This window comes from Aspergillus japonicus (assembly GCF_003184785.1).
Source record: "Aspergillus japonicus CBS 114.51 unplaced genomic scaffold BO86scaffold_19, whole genome shotgun sequence".
In the NCBI taxonomy this organism is placed as follows: domain Eukaryota; kingdom Fungi; phylum Ascomycota; class Eurotiomycetes; order Eurotiales; family Aspergillaceae; genus Aspergillus; species Aspergillus japonicus.
The window spans coordinates 169,699-184,552 of record NW_020291656.1 but is presented as its reverse complement, the minus strand read 5'-3'; the positions used below and the strand labels follow the sequence as shown (position 1 = coordinate 184,552).

General features: G+C 52.9%; 7 protein-coding genes across 7 annotated transcripts; 1 reads left to right on the top strand and 6 right to left on the bottom strand.

The window, feature by feature from the left end:
* Positions 1-128: 128 nt before the first annotated feature.
* BO86DRAFT_70442 (uncharacterized protein) lies at positions 129-1,395 on the bottom strand. Its single transcript, XM_025677584.1, has one exon. It carries the CDS (start codon positions 1,041-1,043, stop codon positions 279-281), a length of 765 nt encoding a protein of 254 aa, XP_025528431.1. The 5' UTR covers positions 1,044-1,395; the 3' UTR covers positions 129-278.
* Positions 1,396-4,009: 2,614 nt separating this feature from the next.
* On the bottom strand, positions 4,010-6,065 carry BO86DRAFT_337440 (rRNA-processing protein PWP1). Its single transcript, XM_025668952.1, has 2 exons — positions 5,597-6,065; positions 4,010-5,504 (listed from the first exon to the last, which is right to left on the bottom strand). The coding sequence occupies exons 1-2, from the start codon at positions 5,854-5,856 to the stop codon at positions 4,157-4,159; spliced, it is 1,608 nt and encodes a 535-aa protein (XP_025528430.1). The 5' UTR covers positions 5,857-6,065; the 3' UTR covers positions 4,010-4,156.
* Positions 6,066-6,308: 243 nt separating this feature from the next.
* On the top strand, positions 6,309-6,808 carry BO86DRAFT_388703 (COX assembly mitochondrial protein). The gene is made up of 2 exons (XM_025671923.1): positions 6,309-6,432; positions 6,521-6,808. Exons 1-2 carry the CDS (start codon positions 6,399-6,401, stop codon positions 6,781-6,783), a joined length of 297 nt encoding a protein of 98 aa, XP_025528429.1. The 5' UTR covers positions 6,309-6,398; the 3' UTR covers positions 6,784-6,808.
* Positions 6,809-7,050: 242 nt separating this feature from the next.
* Positions 7,051-8,511, bottom strand: BO86DRAFT_388701 (rRNA-binding ribosome biosynthesis protein UTP23). Its single transcript, XM_025671922.1, has 3 exons — positions 8,359-8,511; positions 8,163-8,252; positions 7,051-8,057 (listed from the first exon to the last, which is right to left on the bottom strand). Exons 1-3 carry the CDS (start codon positions 8,444-8,446, stop codon positions 7,189-7,191), a joined length of 1,047 nt encoding a protein of 348 aa, XP_025528428.1. The 5' UTR covers positions 8,447-8,511; the 3' UTR covers positions 7,051-7,188.
* A 316-nt stretch (positions 8,512-8,827) lies between these two features.
* Positions 8,828-10,860, bottom strand: BO86DRAFT_388700 (protein phosphatase 2C). Its single transcript, XM_025671921.1, has 3 exons — positions 10,163-10,860; positions 9,306-9,970; positions 8,828-9,234 (listed from the first exon to the last, which is right to left on the bottom strand). The coding sequence occupies exons 1-3, from the start codon at positions 10,684-10,686 to the stop codon at positions 9,179-9,181; spliced, it is 1,245 nt and encodes a 414-aa protein (XP_025528427.1). The 5' UTR covers positions 10,687-10,860; the 3' UTR covers positions 8,828-9,178.
* Positions 10,861-11,046: 186 nt separating this feature from the next.
* On the bottom strand, positions 11,047-12,963 carry BO86DRAFT_360850 (uncharacterized protein). Its single transcript, XM_025669831.1, has 3 exons — positions 12,672-12,963; positions 12,385-12,588; positions 11,047-12,310 (listed from the first exon to the last, which is right to left on the bottom strand). The coding sequence occupies exons 1-3, from the start codon at positions 12,951-12,953 to the stop codon at positions 11,300-11,302; spliced, it is 1,497 nt and encodes a 498-aa protein (XP_025528426.1). The 5' UTR covers positions 12,954-12,963; the 3' UTR covers positions 11,047-11,299.
* A 571-nt stretch (positions 12,964-13,534) lies between these two features.
* BO86DRAFT_378657 (F-box protein) lies at positions 13,535-14,759 on the bottom strand (the record flags this gene model as incomplete). Its single annotated transcript, XM_025670637.1, has 2 exons — positions 13,535-13,681; positions 13,767-14,759. 2 exons carry the CDS (start codon positions 14,757-14,759, stop codon positions 13,535-13,537), a joined length of 1,140 nt encoding a protein of 379 aa, XP_025528425.1.
* Positions 14,760-14,854: the final 95 nt, after the last annotated feature.

Below are 14,854 nucleotides of genomic sequence, written 5' to 3'. Positions count from 1 at the left end.
ACAGATATGCAATGTTATCACATGGCAGCCACAATACACACACAGTTCAAGGAGAAACAAACATGGGACACAGACAATCACAATCCTCCCGTGGTATATAGCGGATGAAGGTTCAAAAGGGCAATTATATGACAAGACATTAAAAGAGTGAATACGAGTGGGTCATGACACAGGCTAGCACCTGATTAAAGAAAAGGGATAATCCAGTACCCAGAAGGCCATCTCACTGGACAGTGGCCATCAGAAATCGTGAAGGAATGGAAAGGAGCGCCAACTGCTTAGAACCAGGTGCCAGAGGCAATTGGACCAAGCCAATCATCGAACACGCTCCCATAGAGGTCTTCAATCTCCACCAGATACTCATCAACAGTGAACTTCCTCAGCCCTTTGTCTCGCAAGATCAGTTCTTCCTCATCGAGCACGCGCGTACCACCGAACTCCTCGACAACCTCGTTCACCTGCTCAAGTTCTTTGCTGAAAGGGTGAGGCTCCATGTGATAAGCCTCAGAACCTTGACGAGCAGCAGAGGTGCTGCGTGTCGAGTTCAAAGGAGGAGGCGACAGTCGAGATACAGAGCGTTTGCGAGCTAGCTCTTGATGCGAGCGCTTCGTGTGAGACAGAGCGCGCTTGGGTACCAGAGGTGCCTCCGCTGAAGACGCGGTGGATGTTGACGAACGAGGAGTGGTGTGGCTGCTGACAGTCGCTGAGCGCTTGGGAAAGTAAGTGGGTAGAGGGGCGGGATCGGCATCAACTGGGGACTCGCCCGGGGTTGTCGAAGGCGATCCAAAGCTTCGCTGTGTAAATGAGACATCGGAATCATCAGGCCACTGAATTGAGGATGTTGAAGATGAGGACGCAGAATGAAGGTCCGGAGCATTGTAGGCCAGCATGTTCGTGGTCGACAATAACTCGACGGGCGCAGAGATCTTGCCTCGGTTGATAGTGCCTGCACTGAACTTGGAATGTCCCTCACGGTAAGGCATCGGCGCGGAAACCTCGGGGCGCTTGCTGCGCTTCGTGAAAGCCCTGGTGAGAGTCGACATGGTGGTGGTGCTCGGGATCTATACGAACAACAGATGGATGATCAATCGGTGCTGATAAGGGCCGATCTATCCAAGTGGATCAGTCGGCCTATTTGTTTGTGCGTCGTTCGCTTCTTCTGGTAAGAAGATATGGGAGTTGCTGTGGGCGTCGTTTCCTATTTTTAGAGGCTTTTCTTCAGGTACTCAATTCGTTTGCAAAAGTGCCAGTCGCCTTGTGCGGAATAGACTGAGAATGGGTAGTGGATGACCGCGGGGTGGCGGAGACCAAGAAGGAATGGAAGATCGATTGCCGGAATGTCCGTTATCAGATACGACTGAGGCGCTCTTGAAATTCCGAAATGAGACCAAATCAATAGACGTTTCCTGTCGATGTCGATAGGTTTGGTGTACTTCTTCCAGAATAATTCGTGCACAGCAGAACGGAAGAAAGCAGTTGGTCGGATGGCAGATAGGATATTCGGAAAGGATGAACTGCACGACTCAAGGGGGAGCCAACGAGTTTGCAGCAGCACCGAGATGTACAGAGAAGGTCCGGGCGGACAACCAGGACGCGCCACAGAAGAGAATAGAATTAAAAGGCCTTTCAAGGTATGAAGGCAAGGAAGGAAGGGAAGGAAAGGAAAGGAAGGGGATCCAGGATTCTCCGATCGAGGATGTAAGAATCAAAGTACGAGAAAGGAACGGCAAATAAACCCCAAGGAGGAATGGAGGAGGGAAGAAAGAGGGGAAAGAGGAGGAGGAAGAGGAGGAAGAAGCAGACGAGGAGGCCCGGGGAGGAAGGAAAGAAAAGGGCAGACGACGGACGGGACCGAAGGAAGGAAGCAAAGGAAAAGAGGCAACACAACCACAGAGAGTCGAGTCACCGTGGACTAGTCAACCAGGAACGTTATTGGGGAGAGGGGGATGATCTCTCTTTGCTCTCGTTCTCTTTTTTTTCCCGTCTTCTTTTTGCTCTACTCCATGCATAAACCCGTACCGTATTATCCGCCTCTCTGGAGTCTCCCTCAGCGCTTTTAATCTCCACTTTATCTCGCAGAACAAAAAAAGTCTGGGCTGTTCGGGAGGTCAAATTGGTGGGTGGTTCCGTGGATGATCAAGCCCTGCGCCAAACCTCCGGTCCAGTAAGGTTCAATTGCTTGCTTGCAATGTCCTTTGTTCACCTGCGGTTCGGCTTAGAATTGGCGCTGGTTGAGACCCAGAATGGGGGAACAATGGACCTTCCAGAAAGACAAAGAATTCGCCTCTCCAGCCGTTCGTGCCTTTCGTTGTGGAAAAAGTCGATCGAGAGTCTGGTTCGGTTGAACCGCCGGTTCGTCGCTGGGGTTGATATGCAATCGATCGAACCAGCAGCACAGCATGGAGAAAGCCCAAGAATTGGGATTCTTGCGAGGGACTGACTGCATCATTCTTGCCCAAATAGTACGTTGCGCTCAGTACCAAGCCAGTACTCCGTACTCACCCTCTTTTTTGTTCCGGTGCTCCGACGGGCAGGGCAGGCAAGTCAGGCGCGGCTAGTCGTGCGCTGCGATTTGCTGCATAGATCGAATAGTCTCGACCTCCAGGAGCGTTCAAGATTCCACAGTGCCAAATCGGCCACGGCAAAATGTGCTACGTCCGGTGGCCAATGATACATGAGGCGTCCAAGGTGGGGTACACTCGACTTATCCAGCATGACATAGAGACCATGTACTCCATACTAGTCTAAGGTGTAAGCTATGGGTTTCTACGGGCCATGCTTATGCTTCCCTCAAGCATCTAAGGGATAAAGACCCTGATGAACCCTAGATGCCACGATAAGACCAGCTAGAGCTTGAGCTAACCTCGAGGTCCCAAGGGTAGGGGGGATTTAGAGACAACCAGAATTTCATGGACAAAGAACGAATTAGTAAGTATCATTGCACGGTAAAAGCTCCGTTGTCGTCTGAGACGATGGTGATTCGAAGAGATAGTCGGAATCATCTAAACCCAAGCGGGCGTGGTCAAACACGGGACTGCAGGCGACGATGAGGTGTGGCCAGCCCACTCGGGTTCTGGCCCAGGAAAGGCAAGGTGGCGGGCCTCCTGGAAACCGCCATGTGCCCTGAGCGGTGGGGATGAAACAAACTGCCGTCTCACCTGCTCGGACTCTGTGACGGATGCTCATATCCGCATGACGTTGCTTGTTATTCCCCCCTTCCGCATGCAGTTCCGGTCGTTGGTTCAGGTTCTGTTCTGGCTAGGTTACGGAGTAGGTACTTTTAGCCTTTTCAGCTACTCATGCTTGTTGTTCCACCGCTCATGTCGTCGGCCGGGGTCGTCGACCCCTGGCCGAATGAATGTTGTATGTACCGTAACCGCATGAGGAGGATCAGGATCTGTCCGCGCTTGCGGGCAGTGGGCACAAATCCAGCGAGAACCACCGGCAAGTTTGAGATTTTCAGCGTCCCCACTCCCGGGTCAACTTAATTACAATTAGATTGGCTCTCAGTTGACCTGTGCTTTTTTAGTGTGGATGTCTTTTTTCTCCCACCACGTCTTTAACGATGATACACCCAGTGGCTCGGAATTCCCTGCATCAGATTCCTTGTCTCGATAGAGCTGGGTTGCTGTTGCGATGGTCTGTCACTTGTTCAGGTGCGTCACCGGACGGAGGTGATCCATAAAGTTACGAAGTACCTTTCGTTTCATTCATCCATTCATTCCTTACATCACCGGTGATAGTCTTCCGTATTCCACCGTACTACGTAGGACTTTGTCAAACTGCTGAATGGATTCCGAGGATGAGCCAGGCCAGACACCCTCATGTGATTGGTACTGTACACAACCTGAGGCATCAGACAATGTCTGTTCTCGGTAAGCCAAACGGCCGATCATTGCCAAGGCCGGGCAATCCCCCGTCCGCGCTTAACTCACCTCGTACCGATTCATATTTATCATCCCATCCGTGACAATGGATTCCAGTTTCATCCTCTGAATGGGTATCGTGACGTTTTCATTGTAGGTCAATGGAAAATAAAAATAGACAACAAAAGAAGCACAACAAAAAAAAAAGCTATCTAAATATCTTCGTAAATTTTGAGGGTTCGACATGAAATTGTCTCAATCTTCGTTATCACGTGCTTTTCGCTTTTTGCTTAATCCTCATCCATCGACTCCCAGCCATCGCCGCCGTGCCCACCGCCAACCTCCTGTCCAGCATCATCGTCCGACTCATCCTGATCGGGCTGCATGCCCACCATGCGCTCCTTGACTTCGCCTTCCAAAGACGGCATGCGCGACACGAATGCGCGACGCACCGCCCCGTTGGTGGAGGTATCCCAAATCTGGACCACGCCCTTGCTGCCGGCCACGGCCAGGCGGAAGCTCACGTCGGCATCCGGTGCAAAGCTCGTCGAGAAGACCTTGCCCACCTCCAGCTTGCGCGAGACGACCATGCTGGGCTTGTTGTCCTCCACATTCCAGAGCTTCACCTGCTTGTCCGTCGATCCTGTGACCAGGAAGCCGGGGATAGCTGGGTTGATGTCGAAGGCTGACACGGAGGAGTCGTGCGCCTGCAGCGACCACACGGGCTTGGACTCCTTGGGGCTGGCGGGGATGTTGCGTACGTCGTAGCGATACACCATTCCGCCATCGGTCGTCACGTAGAAGTAGTTGGGGTCATGAGGGTCCCAACGCACGTTCTCGACATCCGTATCCACGCCCCAGCGAGCCTTGGAGTCGGGCGCGCGCATATCCGCGGCCACGACGGTCCGGTCGTAACTACCAGTCAACAGGATCGTAGATTCGGTGGGGTGCCAGTTCAACGAGCAGACCTTGTCGGTGTGGTGAGAGTAGGACTTGGCGCACTTGGTGGTCTGCAGGTCCCACAACTTGACCGTCCGGTCCGCCGAGCCGGAGGCCAGCAGGTTGCGGTGCTGCCGGTTGGCAGCCAATGCCAGCACGGCGTCAATGTGGTACTCGTCGTTGGCCTTGGGCTTCTTCTTCTTCGACTTCTTTCCTTCCGCATCGGCGCCACCCTGGCCGAGAATGGCGTTGGGATACATGCAGTCGACGATGTCGAGATCCCAGATCTCGATATCCGGCTCCATCGTACCAACCGCGACGAAGTTTCCAGTGGTCCGGCCCTCAGCGGCCTTGCCCACGGGGATATCCAGCCACTCCACGGCGAGAGGAATGGCGGGCAGCATGATGTCGTGGTGTACATAAAGATTGTCGGCGGCGTCCTCGTAGACGTAGACCTCGAGATGGGCGACCTCGTCCTCCACCTTCCCAGCCAGGATCAGGTTATCCTTGGGCATGATCTGCAACTCCTCTCTTTCCTCATCCTCCTCCTCCGGCGGCATGACCAGGTACGGGTCCTCCTCGTTCGGTTGATGGTACGCCAGCGACTTGACATTGCCGAACATGGTGAACTTCTCGCCATCCTCATCGACCTCGTCGCTGTCGTAGTGGTCGAGATCGTACTCTTTCAGGTCGTCATCACTGCAATGGAAACCAAAACATTAGGCCTTATCTCTCAGGGCCGCAAGTCTCCACACTACAAACGAACGACGGGAGGTCCAATCTCGACTTACTCGGTAGCATTTTTCTTCTCCGCATCAGCCGCGGGCTTCTCATCGTCCTCCATAGCATCCTCGCCGGCATCCTCCTTCTGATCCTCCTCCATGGCCTCGTCCTCCTGCGCGGCCTTCAGGTCACCCTGCGCTTCTTCGAGCTGCATCTTCGCAAGCTTCGATATGCGGTCCATTTCCTCCTCGTTGATTTCATATTTCGTAGGGAACTGGGCTGCGACACCTTGTCGCACCCACGCAGCCGTGGTGATCATAGACGACATATTGAAGGTAAGTCAGTCGTCACCTTCCTTTGCCGTTTAAACAAAAGTGGTCAAAAAGATGGCGATAGTGAAGGGAGAAAAAAAAAGAGACCCGGCGGAAATCGATAAGAAATTCTCCGCGCGTAACCCCAACACAGGGAAAAACTTGCAAAACCTCAAGTCTGGGCCAAAAAACCAACAAGACGAATCTGCAGCTCTGCCTCCTCACAGAGCTCTATATAGTAAGCTGCAACAAAAAAAGTAAACCACCTGGAAAAGACAGCCTAGGGAAGAAAACAAATGCGATAAAAGCAACTTCCCCAATTCCCAAAATTTTTTTTCTCTCTCGATTCCCCGCCCGGCAGAATCCCCCCCTCCCTCCCCAAAGCCCCATGTTCACCGCCTTGATATTAAATCCCGGCCGGCTCCCGCTGGAAGGTCAGAGCGGGCTGCCTTTCAAGTACGAAGTAACTAAAGAATCGCGGCGCAATTGCTCAAGTCCTCTCTATCCTACGATCAAATCCCCCCAGCAAACAACTCCACCGAAGAATAATACCAACAAAATGCATTCTCACCTTCACACCCCCTACAACATCAGTATGGTCCCCCGGCGTCGCAAACAATCCCCTCCTCCCCCAATCTTCAGCTTAAGCCTCAAGCCCTAACGTCCGTGAACACCAACCAGACTGCGAGGAGATCATGACCGCGTTGGACGAATGCCACGCCCAGGGGTTTTTGCACAAGGCGCTGGGCAACTGCAACGACATCAAGCGCGAGGTCAACAAGTGTCTCTCGGAGCAACGGTATGCGCGCGCAAAGCAGAACCGCGACCAGGCGCGCGAGAACCGTCGACGGATTGAGAAGATCTGGGCGGACGAGAAGGTGTTTGAGGGGGTTCCTCCTGCTGCTCCTGCTGCTGCGGCTGGCGCTGCGGCTGAGGGGAAATAAAGTCTTCGGGGTGATGAGACTGAAGTATGGCATGATCTTGTTTTTGATAGTTGTGCTAGCGGATTTTTTTTAATGGTTGGCGTGTAGGAATATGTACTGTACTCTACTCCACACACACACACACACATTGCATCTGGGATTTGGCGTTGGGGAAGGAGGATTACCATTACTGCCTTACTTTTCTTCGTGTCATGTATTTCTTGTTTACTGAGAGCTACGATCCCGGGTTGGGAAGATAATCTCGAAAGTTATCATTATCTTCCGATATCAATGATTGGATATACAACTCACTGCTCATACATATATGGACACATTTTTTCTCTTCCATCCCAAGCCGAACGCCATACTTAGAAAAAGCAACACAAAAACCAAGCAGAAAAGCACAAGCCGGGTAAAAGAAGCAGATCATTCCTCCATGGCATCGCCCGCAGCCGGAACCGCAGCAGCAGCGGACTCGCCAGCTTCATTGCCATCCTCCTGCTTAGCACCCTTGTTGTGATGACGACGTCTGCGCTTCGCCTTGGGCGCAGCAGCATCAGCATCAGCATCGGCTCCCCCCTCCGCCGCATTCCCTCCCTCGGTTCCATCAGCATCAGCGTCCTTCCGCTTCGGCTGAGGCGCCGCCGTGGCAGCAGCACCACCCTCCGCGGTCCGTTTCTTCGGCTTCTTCATACTCAACGGATTCGGCCCCTTGGCCTTCTTCATCCCCGGCTTCTTGCCGCTGTTGTTCTTGGTATCCCCCGAGGCCGCGGCCGCAGCCTTAGCCTCCGCCTTCTTCCGCGCCTCCTCACTCAAGCCCGCCCGGAACTTGCCTTGCTCGACGCCGTCGCGGATATCCTCCGACGGGCCGCTCATGGGCTCCAGCACCATGACGGACCGCTTGACATACACGATCGGGACGCCGGGGATGGCGCGCGCGCCCTGGCGCAGCTCCCGGGACTTCTGGATGGCGGTCTCGGCCTCACGGTCCGGGCCGCGCTTACGCTTCCTGCCCGCCGCGATCGCCGCGCGCTCCTTCTCCTTCTCCGCCGCGGCCGGCGCGTCCGCCGTCGCGAGGATGTAGTGCTCCTTGTTCTTCTTCACCTCCGTGGTCGGCGACAGCAGCGACAGGAGACACTCGACCTCGTCGATCGGGGTCGAGTCCTCGTTGTGCGAGCAGTGGCGGAGGGGCACCTCCGTTGGTGGGGGCAGGAAATGGGGACGCATCGGGTTGTTGGTGCGGGGGTGGAGGGGTTGGTTGGCCATGATCGCAGCGAGGGAGCATTTCGTGAGGACTTTTCAGGGAAAAGCGACAAATCAGTAACGGAATCCATTATGCCAACCACATCATGTGTCTGTATTGGGATCATTCAGAGGAAAGCTTCAGGCCAAGAACTTACGCGGCTTCACCTTCCCTTGCACTGTGCGCTCCAGCGCAGGTATCAACTCCATCTTGAAACTGTGCACTGCGCGCAGGAAATTCGAATCCACTGGACCAAAAGACAATTGTTAGTCGCCGAATTCGAGGTTGTTTGCATTCTTGGAATGGGCGGAGCAGATCTTATCAGCGTCCTCTAGGTTGATATTGCGACTTACCCAGAACTTGGTACGGCTCACGGAACCCGAATGTGAGCTCATACTGGTGCATCAGCTTGCGGTACTTCTTGGAACGTTTGGCCCTCATCTCGACGGTGGTGGATTGGCCGGATAAGGTGGGATAGAGTTGATTTCAAGAGACGTCGATGGCTCGGCTTGCTACGATGATGTCTGAAACTTTTTTTCTGCCGGTGATTCTGCCGGGCGGAGAGTGCTAGCGGGATGCGGTCTGTGCTTCGCTTACTAGCCGCAGTCAGGTAGGTTCAGATAGAGGGAACATGTCAACATAACAGATCAGTTCTTGAGCTCTGCACTCGTTCATTAAGTTTGTTTTCATTTCTTCAATGGAAAGGCTACATGTCTCAGATATGAACCAGGGTTTTGTTTGGATTCATTTGCGTAGACTATAGGTTGGTCCTGCATCTACAATCTTGCCGGCAAATGTATGAGGCAAAAGCATAGATTAGAAGTTGTATAGTCTATCAAATAAATCTGTAAACGAAATGCCTAAGTTGGCAGACAGCAACGACTGCTCCGCATCCCCTTCAAAGTAAGCAACAAGTGGTATCAATGCCCATCGCCATGCAATATATACACCATCCCTTCACCATTCGACCATTTACACACCCCCACTGAACGCCAAGGGTTGCCGTGGCGCAACTGAGCGCCGTTTCTGCCCTGTCAACAGTACGCCGACTGCCCAGGCGGCGCAGTCACGCACGACAACACAGTATGAGACCCGAGATATTAGCCACGCATGTCGTAGTCGACATTCCGGTGGATCGTTGTATGCAAGTTATATCAATGCTTGAAATCAGACTCAATGCTCTCTCCTCCGGCACGCACCAACCACGACGCTAATATCGTCCATTTTCCCTGCACCGCGGGTCAGCATCCCTTTCCGCACAAAGACAGCGGAACCGAAAAGAAAACGAAGCACAACGTACCACCTTGAATGGCCAGACCCTCGTCGATGGCCTTCTCCATATATGGACTCTCCGCGAACGGGTCCTGGGCAATCTCCAAGGTAGCCCGGAGGAGTTCCCTAGCGACATAGACCATCTGCTCGTGGGCCAGCACCTCCGGCGGCGCCCACTCGATCTCCTTGTTGTCATAGCGGCCTTGGTGCCACTTGTCGAGGCTCTCGAGAACGACCGTCAGGATCTCATGCTCCCAGAGATTGTCCACGACGCCATCCGAGACCGCCAGCACGATGTCGCCCTCCTGCACGTCGATCTTGCTGAGTACCGCGTCCTTTTTCGGCGTGTCGACGCTGTTCGTGCCCAACTGCATCGGACAGTCGAACCAGTGCCATTGCTCCTGGGTGCGGAAGAGGATCGTTCTCTCGCGGGGCCGGATAACATAGATCTTGCAGTCGCCGAGACAGGTCACATACAGCAGCGGGTTCGTGTTCCCGGCATGGTCGCGCGTGCAATGCAGCAGGGCGGTGACGGAGGTGGTCGTGCCCAGCCATTGGCCCGGGGAGCTGGTCGCTTGGATGGTTTCCTCGTAGGCCCGTTGCAGGTAGCCGATGGGGTCGAGTTGCGTACTCGTGTTGGAGACGCGCTCAACCTCCAGCGCCCAGAAGTGAAGGAGTAGTCTGGCCCAGAGGCTGTATAGAGGCGATCAAGCAAGAGAGAACACAGTCAGCCATGAGCATGGAGGGAACAAGACGACAAAAAGGCTCCTCCCTAAACCCTCGATGTAGGTAGTCTACAGGGTCCAAGGGGGAATGGGGGGTGGGATTGACCGATTTAGGGAACAAGGTTCGGAGATAACCAAAAAAACAAATAAAAACACCTACGCTGCATGGCCTTGGGGCTTGGTTGCCCACGCTCCTACCCCATCATTAACAGCCAGATAATTGTCGGCAACGAGAACGGCATCGTCCCCATTGTTCAAGCCCCGGACTAGATCACCCCGAACGGATAATCTCTTATCCTGGCTTAGGTAGTGGGTGGTCAGGGGGTCGGAAAAGGAAGAGGACGGGGGAGAGAGGAACGGTGGGGGGAACGGCCGCGGCGCGCGTTTGGCGCAAAGGGCATAGCCCGTCTGGAAGCAATACGGAGATTGCGAGATGGGGAAATGTGGGTTAAGATCTGGAACCGGCGTGGTGATGCCGTAGGATGGCCAAACGGCTCGATATCGCCGCACCGGCGCTGCGGAGGTTGGGGAGACCCTGGACTTGGAGTGCGCGCTCCACAGTGGGCTGTGTTTAAAGGCTGACGAGAGCGATGAGGGGATGATGAGGGAAGAAGAAGAAGAAGAGGAGGAGGAGGAGGAGAGGGATGAGCACACAATCGAGCTAGCAAGCGACTTGGGCACCATGCCCGCTAATTAGAAGGAGACTTTGATTGAATTACTGTCGTCTCTCTACAACTAGAGAAGACCGACAGAGGAAAATTTTTTATTTTTGTTTCTTCTTTCCAGTCAGTCTGAAAGGAGACACCGCAGGGCAGGCAGGGTCGGGGCGGTTCCAGAATTTCCGAATTTCCCACTTCAACTTACTCACCCTTGATCAGAGTCACAGTCAGTCAATAATAATAATTCACGTCAGTCACAATCCGCCGCTTGACTCAGCCGCCCCACCACCTGACTACTGGATGCCTGAATCCTCAGGCATGAGGGATCTACTTGGTAACGTTACCTGGTACTTGGTCGATTGGGATCATCCAATATCACCACTGGTCTGGATATGTATGTATCTGAACTGAGAACATACGTACAGACACTTCAGGTTGATGGTATCAATTTCTCTGCATAACATTATTTCTCCATGTCTGCTCTGCATTTTCCCTGTTGGGCACATGGGCTGCTGCTCCTTGGCTCATTAAATCATCACGTCATAAATCATCAATCGTGATCGTGCAGAATGCACAAAACAAAAACATGAGGGACGAAACAGCCTCTCAGAACCGAGTACTTGCTCAGGTTAGGTTCTTCAGCAACCATTGGCCGCCCGCATCTTGTCAATCTCGTTTGCGATAGTGGTTAGCGCACCTTTCATCTCCACTGCGAGATAACAGAGATCTCTATCGTCCCGAATGGTCGATACTGCCTCGAAGATGCTCCTGGCAAGAATGTTACACCGAGAACCGAGCTTCAATTCGGGGAAGTTCCGGCGATTCTCCAGCATCATGATGGTCAGGTTCCATACGGCACAAGGACAAACACGCTCGGGGTTCATGGTACAAGCCATCGCACAGCTGCAGGGTGATCTACAGGTACATCTTTTCTCGCGAGCATAATTGATCAGACCACGTCGCCCATCCGTACGTCGAATCTCACCGATGACTCTGCTTTCCAGTATGGCCAGTACTGCCTGACGGTGCCCGAGGATAGTCTCACGTTCCCACGCCGCTGGATCTACCGATTTCTCTTCCACGAAACGCAGGCGTAGTTGCGGGACCTTGGTGCGAATTGCGTCCCGGGGCGCGAATGACAGGTACTTCTCTGACCCGACAATGAGAACTTCCCTAGGAGGCATCTGAAATGTGAGGCCCGGGCCGTCCCATTTCTGGCGGAACTCCGATATTGGATTTGACAGCAAAGCCAAGGTGAATCGACGGTATCCGACGAGGTCGTCCAGCGAGAACCCAGTAGCCGTCAGCATATTCACCGCTCGACGGACAAGTCCAGCTTGATGTTGACGCAAGATGTCCTTGCTGAAAACAAGGCACACGGATGGACTGTCCAGGGATTCCTTACAGACCAGAAACATCTTCATGGTGCTATGCTGCTCGGGAAGCATAAAATCGTCCTTAGTTGTGACGCGGGGGATCCCAAGTTGAAAGTAAGAGCATAGCTCGGCGTTCGCGATTTCTATGATCAGCTTGGCGTATAGGGAGTAATACAGAGTCTCCACAGCTCTGACCAGATCTTTAATACTGTTAGATGTCGCGACTTCCTCAGCCTTCCGAATATGTGCTAATAGGCCTTCATGATCGTCCAACTGCCACCGAAATCGCACGTATTAGCCATGTTCACCCCCAAAGCAATTGAGAAGTCAGAGTGTCCTTCACGCACGTCAACGTTGTAGAAGTAGAACACTACCACGACAAACTTGGCAATGGCGTAGACCTTCTTGTACACCTTCATCACACTTTCGATCCACTCTGTGAGATCCTCATTACCAGATGGATCCATGTATCTGACCAAGCCGTTGACAAGGCTCCAGTCAGGAGAGCCGATTGCGTAGGGAAGCGCAGGACGCTCGATCGGAACCATTTGCTGCCAGCCTCAGTCAACCCACAGGCTCAAGGCGGGGATACTCAAGGAGAACGAGGACGCGCGATCACCTCGTTATAACTTACCGCTGATGCGTAGGATACCGCAGTACTGCCCGACGAGCGCAGACCCATCTCTTCCGCCAGTCTTTTGTAGTTTTCCTCCCCGCTTGTCTTCAGCAAATCCTGAGAGTACTTGTAGAAACCATCCTGCAGGTCTCCGAACAGGGTCGAGTCAACGGATTCCTGATAGGTGTGACAGTGAGGATCGAGTTTCAGGAAGTGAGATTCGTCCTCATCACCACGCGGGAAGAGTCTGCGCCTGGTTGATGCCCATAGTTGCGAAGCGGCTCTGTGGGCGCCCTTCATTTGAATAGATATGAGATCGATGTAACTTGATGTTCACTTGAGTGGACGGTATGAAAGGGACATGAAATGATGGATGGAGGCAATAGCACGCGATAGGTGACTGAGAAATAGTGTGAGCGATGAGAACAGAAATCGATAGTCAGTTGAAAGAGACCCGGACCTGCTGTCACAGTACAGGGATGGAGGTAAGGCGAAGTGAAATCGATCATACAGGGATGAAAGTGGCTGAAGCTAGCTAAGTACCACACGTTGTGTTGACATCGCGTGTGAGCGACGGAACAGAGAAGGTACAGGCGGGATAGCTCAGGTGTGCCTGCTACTTTGTCACACTTGGACCACCACTGAACTATATGCACAAGTGCCAGTAGTCAATCGATCAAATGCCTACAGCTGTTTTTGCTCTAGTTGAAGATGTAAGGCGAGAGAAGCTCGAACATCAGTGAGAGTATTCTAACACAGAACGTAAACTTGCTAGTCTCCTATGCCCACAACAAGCTGCCCACAAGCAAGAGATACAAGGGCATCTCCCCACCCACGCGCTGCGCCAGTACAGTTTGACAAAGACGAAGAATAGTGTCAATCTATGAACGTAGTGGATCAACTTCGATGAGGGCCTTGTCCCCATTCGACGTGTATGGTAAAATAACTTCTGGGATTCTCCATAAAGTATCATTTGCTCGCTTGATGAAGTCGGGCGGCAGGTTTCCACTTTCGCTAAATGAGAGAGACTTCATGTAGAAGAGAACAGTAATCAGCCTGCGTCCCATGGAAGACCACTCAAGGAGCCCAGGGTCCAATGATATATATGCTTACCTTTAAGCTGTTCAAACCTCTCACCCACTCAAGCCCCAGGTCACAAGCCTCGTCGGGTAGGTAAGGATAGTTCTCAACATGATATAGGTGTATATCATGGCAATTTTCCAGCCAGAGTACTTCCAAATTCGCTCCAGGGGCTGGACTGTCATCGTCCATGTTTGAGTCGTCGAGTTCTCCCTCGATGCCACCCAGCCAATCCAGGAACTCAGGCTGCACTCCACGGCACGTCCTCAACTTGAGCACTTTCAGATTCGGGTTTCTTTTAACCAACATCATTAACTGCCAGGAAGTGATACCAGCTCGCTCCATGACTAGACTCTGCAATCCACGGGGCCCAGAATGCGTGGGCTGCCCGATCCCGATCAGACAGTTCCACGCAGTACTCCCCGGTGCGGGGCTCAACCAGGCACTTGGTCGCATGGAGCCATCACGAATATGTGGATGTTCAAACCGCAGCGCAAGGTGGTTGAGAACATGTCGGCTATTAACAGTCAGAGCCGTCGCGCCCGTGACGTCGAGATCATATGCCATGAACTCGAGTTTCCGGAGCCCTCTCCCGTAACGATTGACCACCTGCGCTAAGATTCTGTTTTGTTCATGGACTGTATGCTCATGGGTCCGGGATGTCTCTTGCATCAGATGTACTCGTCTTTTGAGGTCCCCGGCTTTCGCCGGGGGCTTGTAGACCAACGGTAAAGTCCCATAATTTGTCGCTGACTGAACGATTGATATTCTATAGCTGTCGCGCCCAACATTATCAGCTAAGCCCTCCAGCATCTGTTCGGGTGTCAACCATTCAGCTCGTAGTAAGGAGATAGCCGAATGAGAGCGTTTTTCAAAGACGCCTAACCGTAGACCACTGAGGCACAGAGTATGCGACTCAAAGTTGCTGCGGCATGTCTCTCCAAAGGCTAGCAATGATTTCAAAGGTAGGTAAGAGAGGATGTGAAGGATAATCTCCAACGGTAAAGAGCTTATTTTATCAGGCATCATGGGGTTATTCCGGATGTCTCAGCGTGCCGTGCAAATGGTTTCAGAATCGCAATGGTGTCTGTCAATTAGTTTATGAGCGATGGTCCCTGACA

Bases quoted from the DNA above. Each gene is read 5' to 3' on its own strand.
- BO86DRAFT_70442 (XM_025677584.1), bottom strand. From the start codon at position 1,043: ATGTCGACTCTCACCAGGGCTTTCACGAAGCGCAGCAAGCGCCCCGAG.
- BO86DRAFT_337440 (XM_025668952.1), bottom strand. From the start codon at position 5,856: ATGTCGTCTATGATCACCACGGCTGCGTGGGTGCGACAAGGTGTCGCA. The intron at 5,505-5,596 runs GTAAGTCGAGAT...TTTCCATTGCAG, and splicing joins GAGAAGAAAAATGCTACCGA to TGATGACGACCTGAAAGAGT.
- BO86DRAFT_388703 (XM_025671923.1), top strand. From the start codon at position 6,399: ATGCATTCTCACCTTCACACCCCCTACAACATCA. The intron at 6,433-6,520 runs GTATGGTCCCCC...AACACCAACCAG, and splicing joins TCACACCCCCTACAACATCA to ACTGCGAGGAGATCATGACC.
- BO86DRAFT_388701 (XM_025671922.1), bottom strand. From the start codon at position 8,446: ATGAGGGCCAAACGTTCCAAGAAGTACCGCAAGCTGATGCACCAGTAT. The intron at 8,253-8,358 runs GTAAGTCGCAAT...CTTTTGGTCCAG, and splicing joins TGAGCCGTACCAAGTTCTGG to TGGATTCGAATTTCCTGCGC. The intron at 8,058-8,162 runs GTAAGTTCTTGG...TTCCCTGAAAAG, and splicing joins GCAAGGGAAGGTGAAGCCGC to TCCTCACGAAATGCTCCCTC.
- BO86DRAFT_388700 (XM_025671921.1), bottom strand. From the start codon at position 10,686: ATGGTGCCCAAGTCGCTTGCTAGCTCGATTGTGTGCTCATCCCTCTCC. The intron at 9,971-10,162 runs GTAGGTGTTTTT...GCCTCTATACAG, and splicing joins AAGCCCCAAGGCCATGCAGC to CCTCTGGGCCAGACTACTCC. The intron at 9,235-9,305 runs GTACGTTGTGCT...CCCGCGGTGCAG, and splicing joins GGGTCTGGCCATTCAAGGTG to GGAAAATGGACGATATTAGC.
- BO86DRAFT_360850 (XM_025669831.1), bottom strand. From the start codon at position 12,953: ATGAAGGGCGCCCACAGAGCCGCTTCGCAACTATGGGCATCAACCAGG. The intron at 12,589-12,671 runs GTAAGTTATAAC...TGAGGCTGGCAG, and splicing joins CGGTATCCTACGCATCAGCG to CAAATGGTTCCGATCGAGCG. The intron at 12,311-12,384 runs GTGCGTGAAGGA...TTTCGGTGGCAG, and splicing joins TCTACTTCTACAACGTTGAC to TTGGACGATCATGAAGGCCT.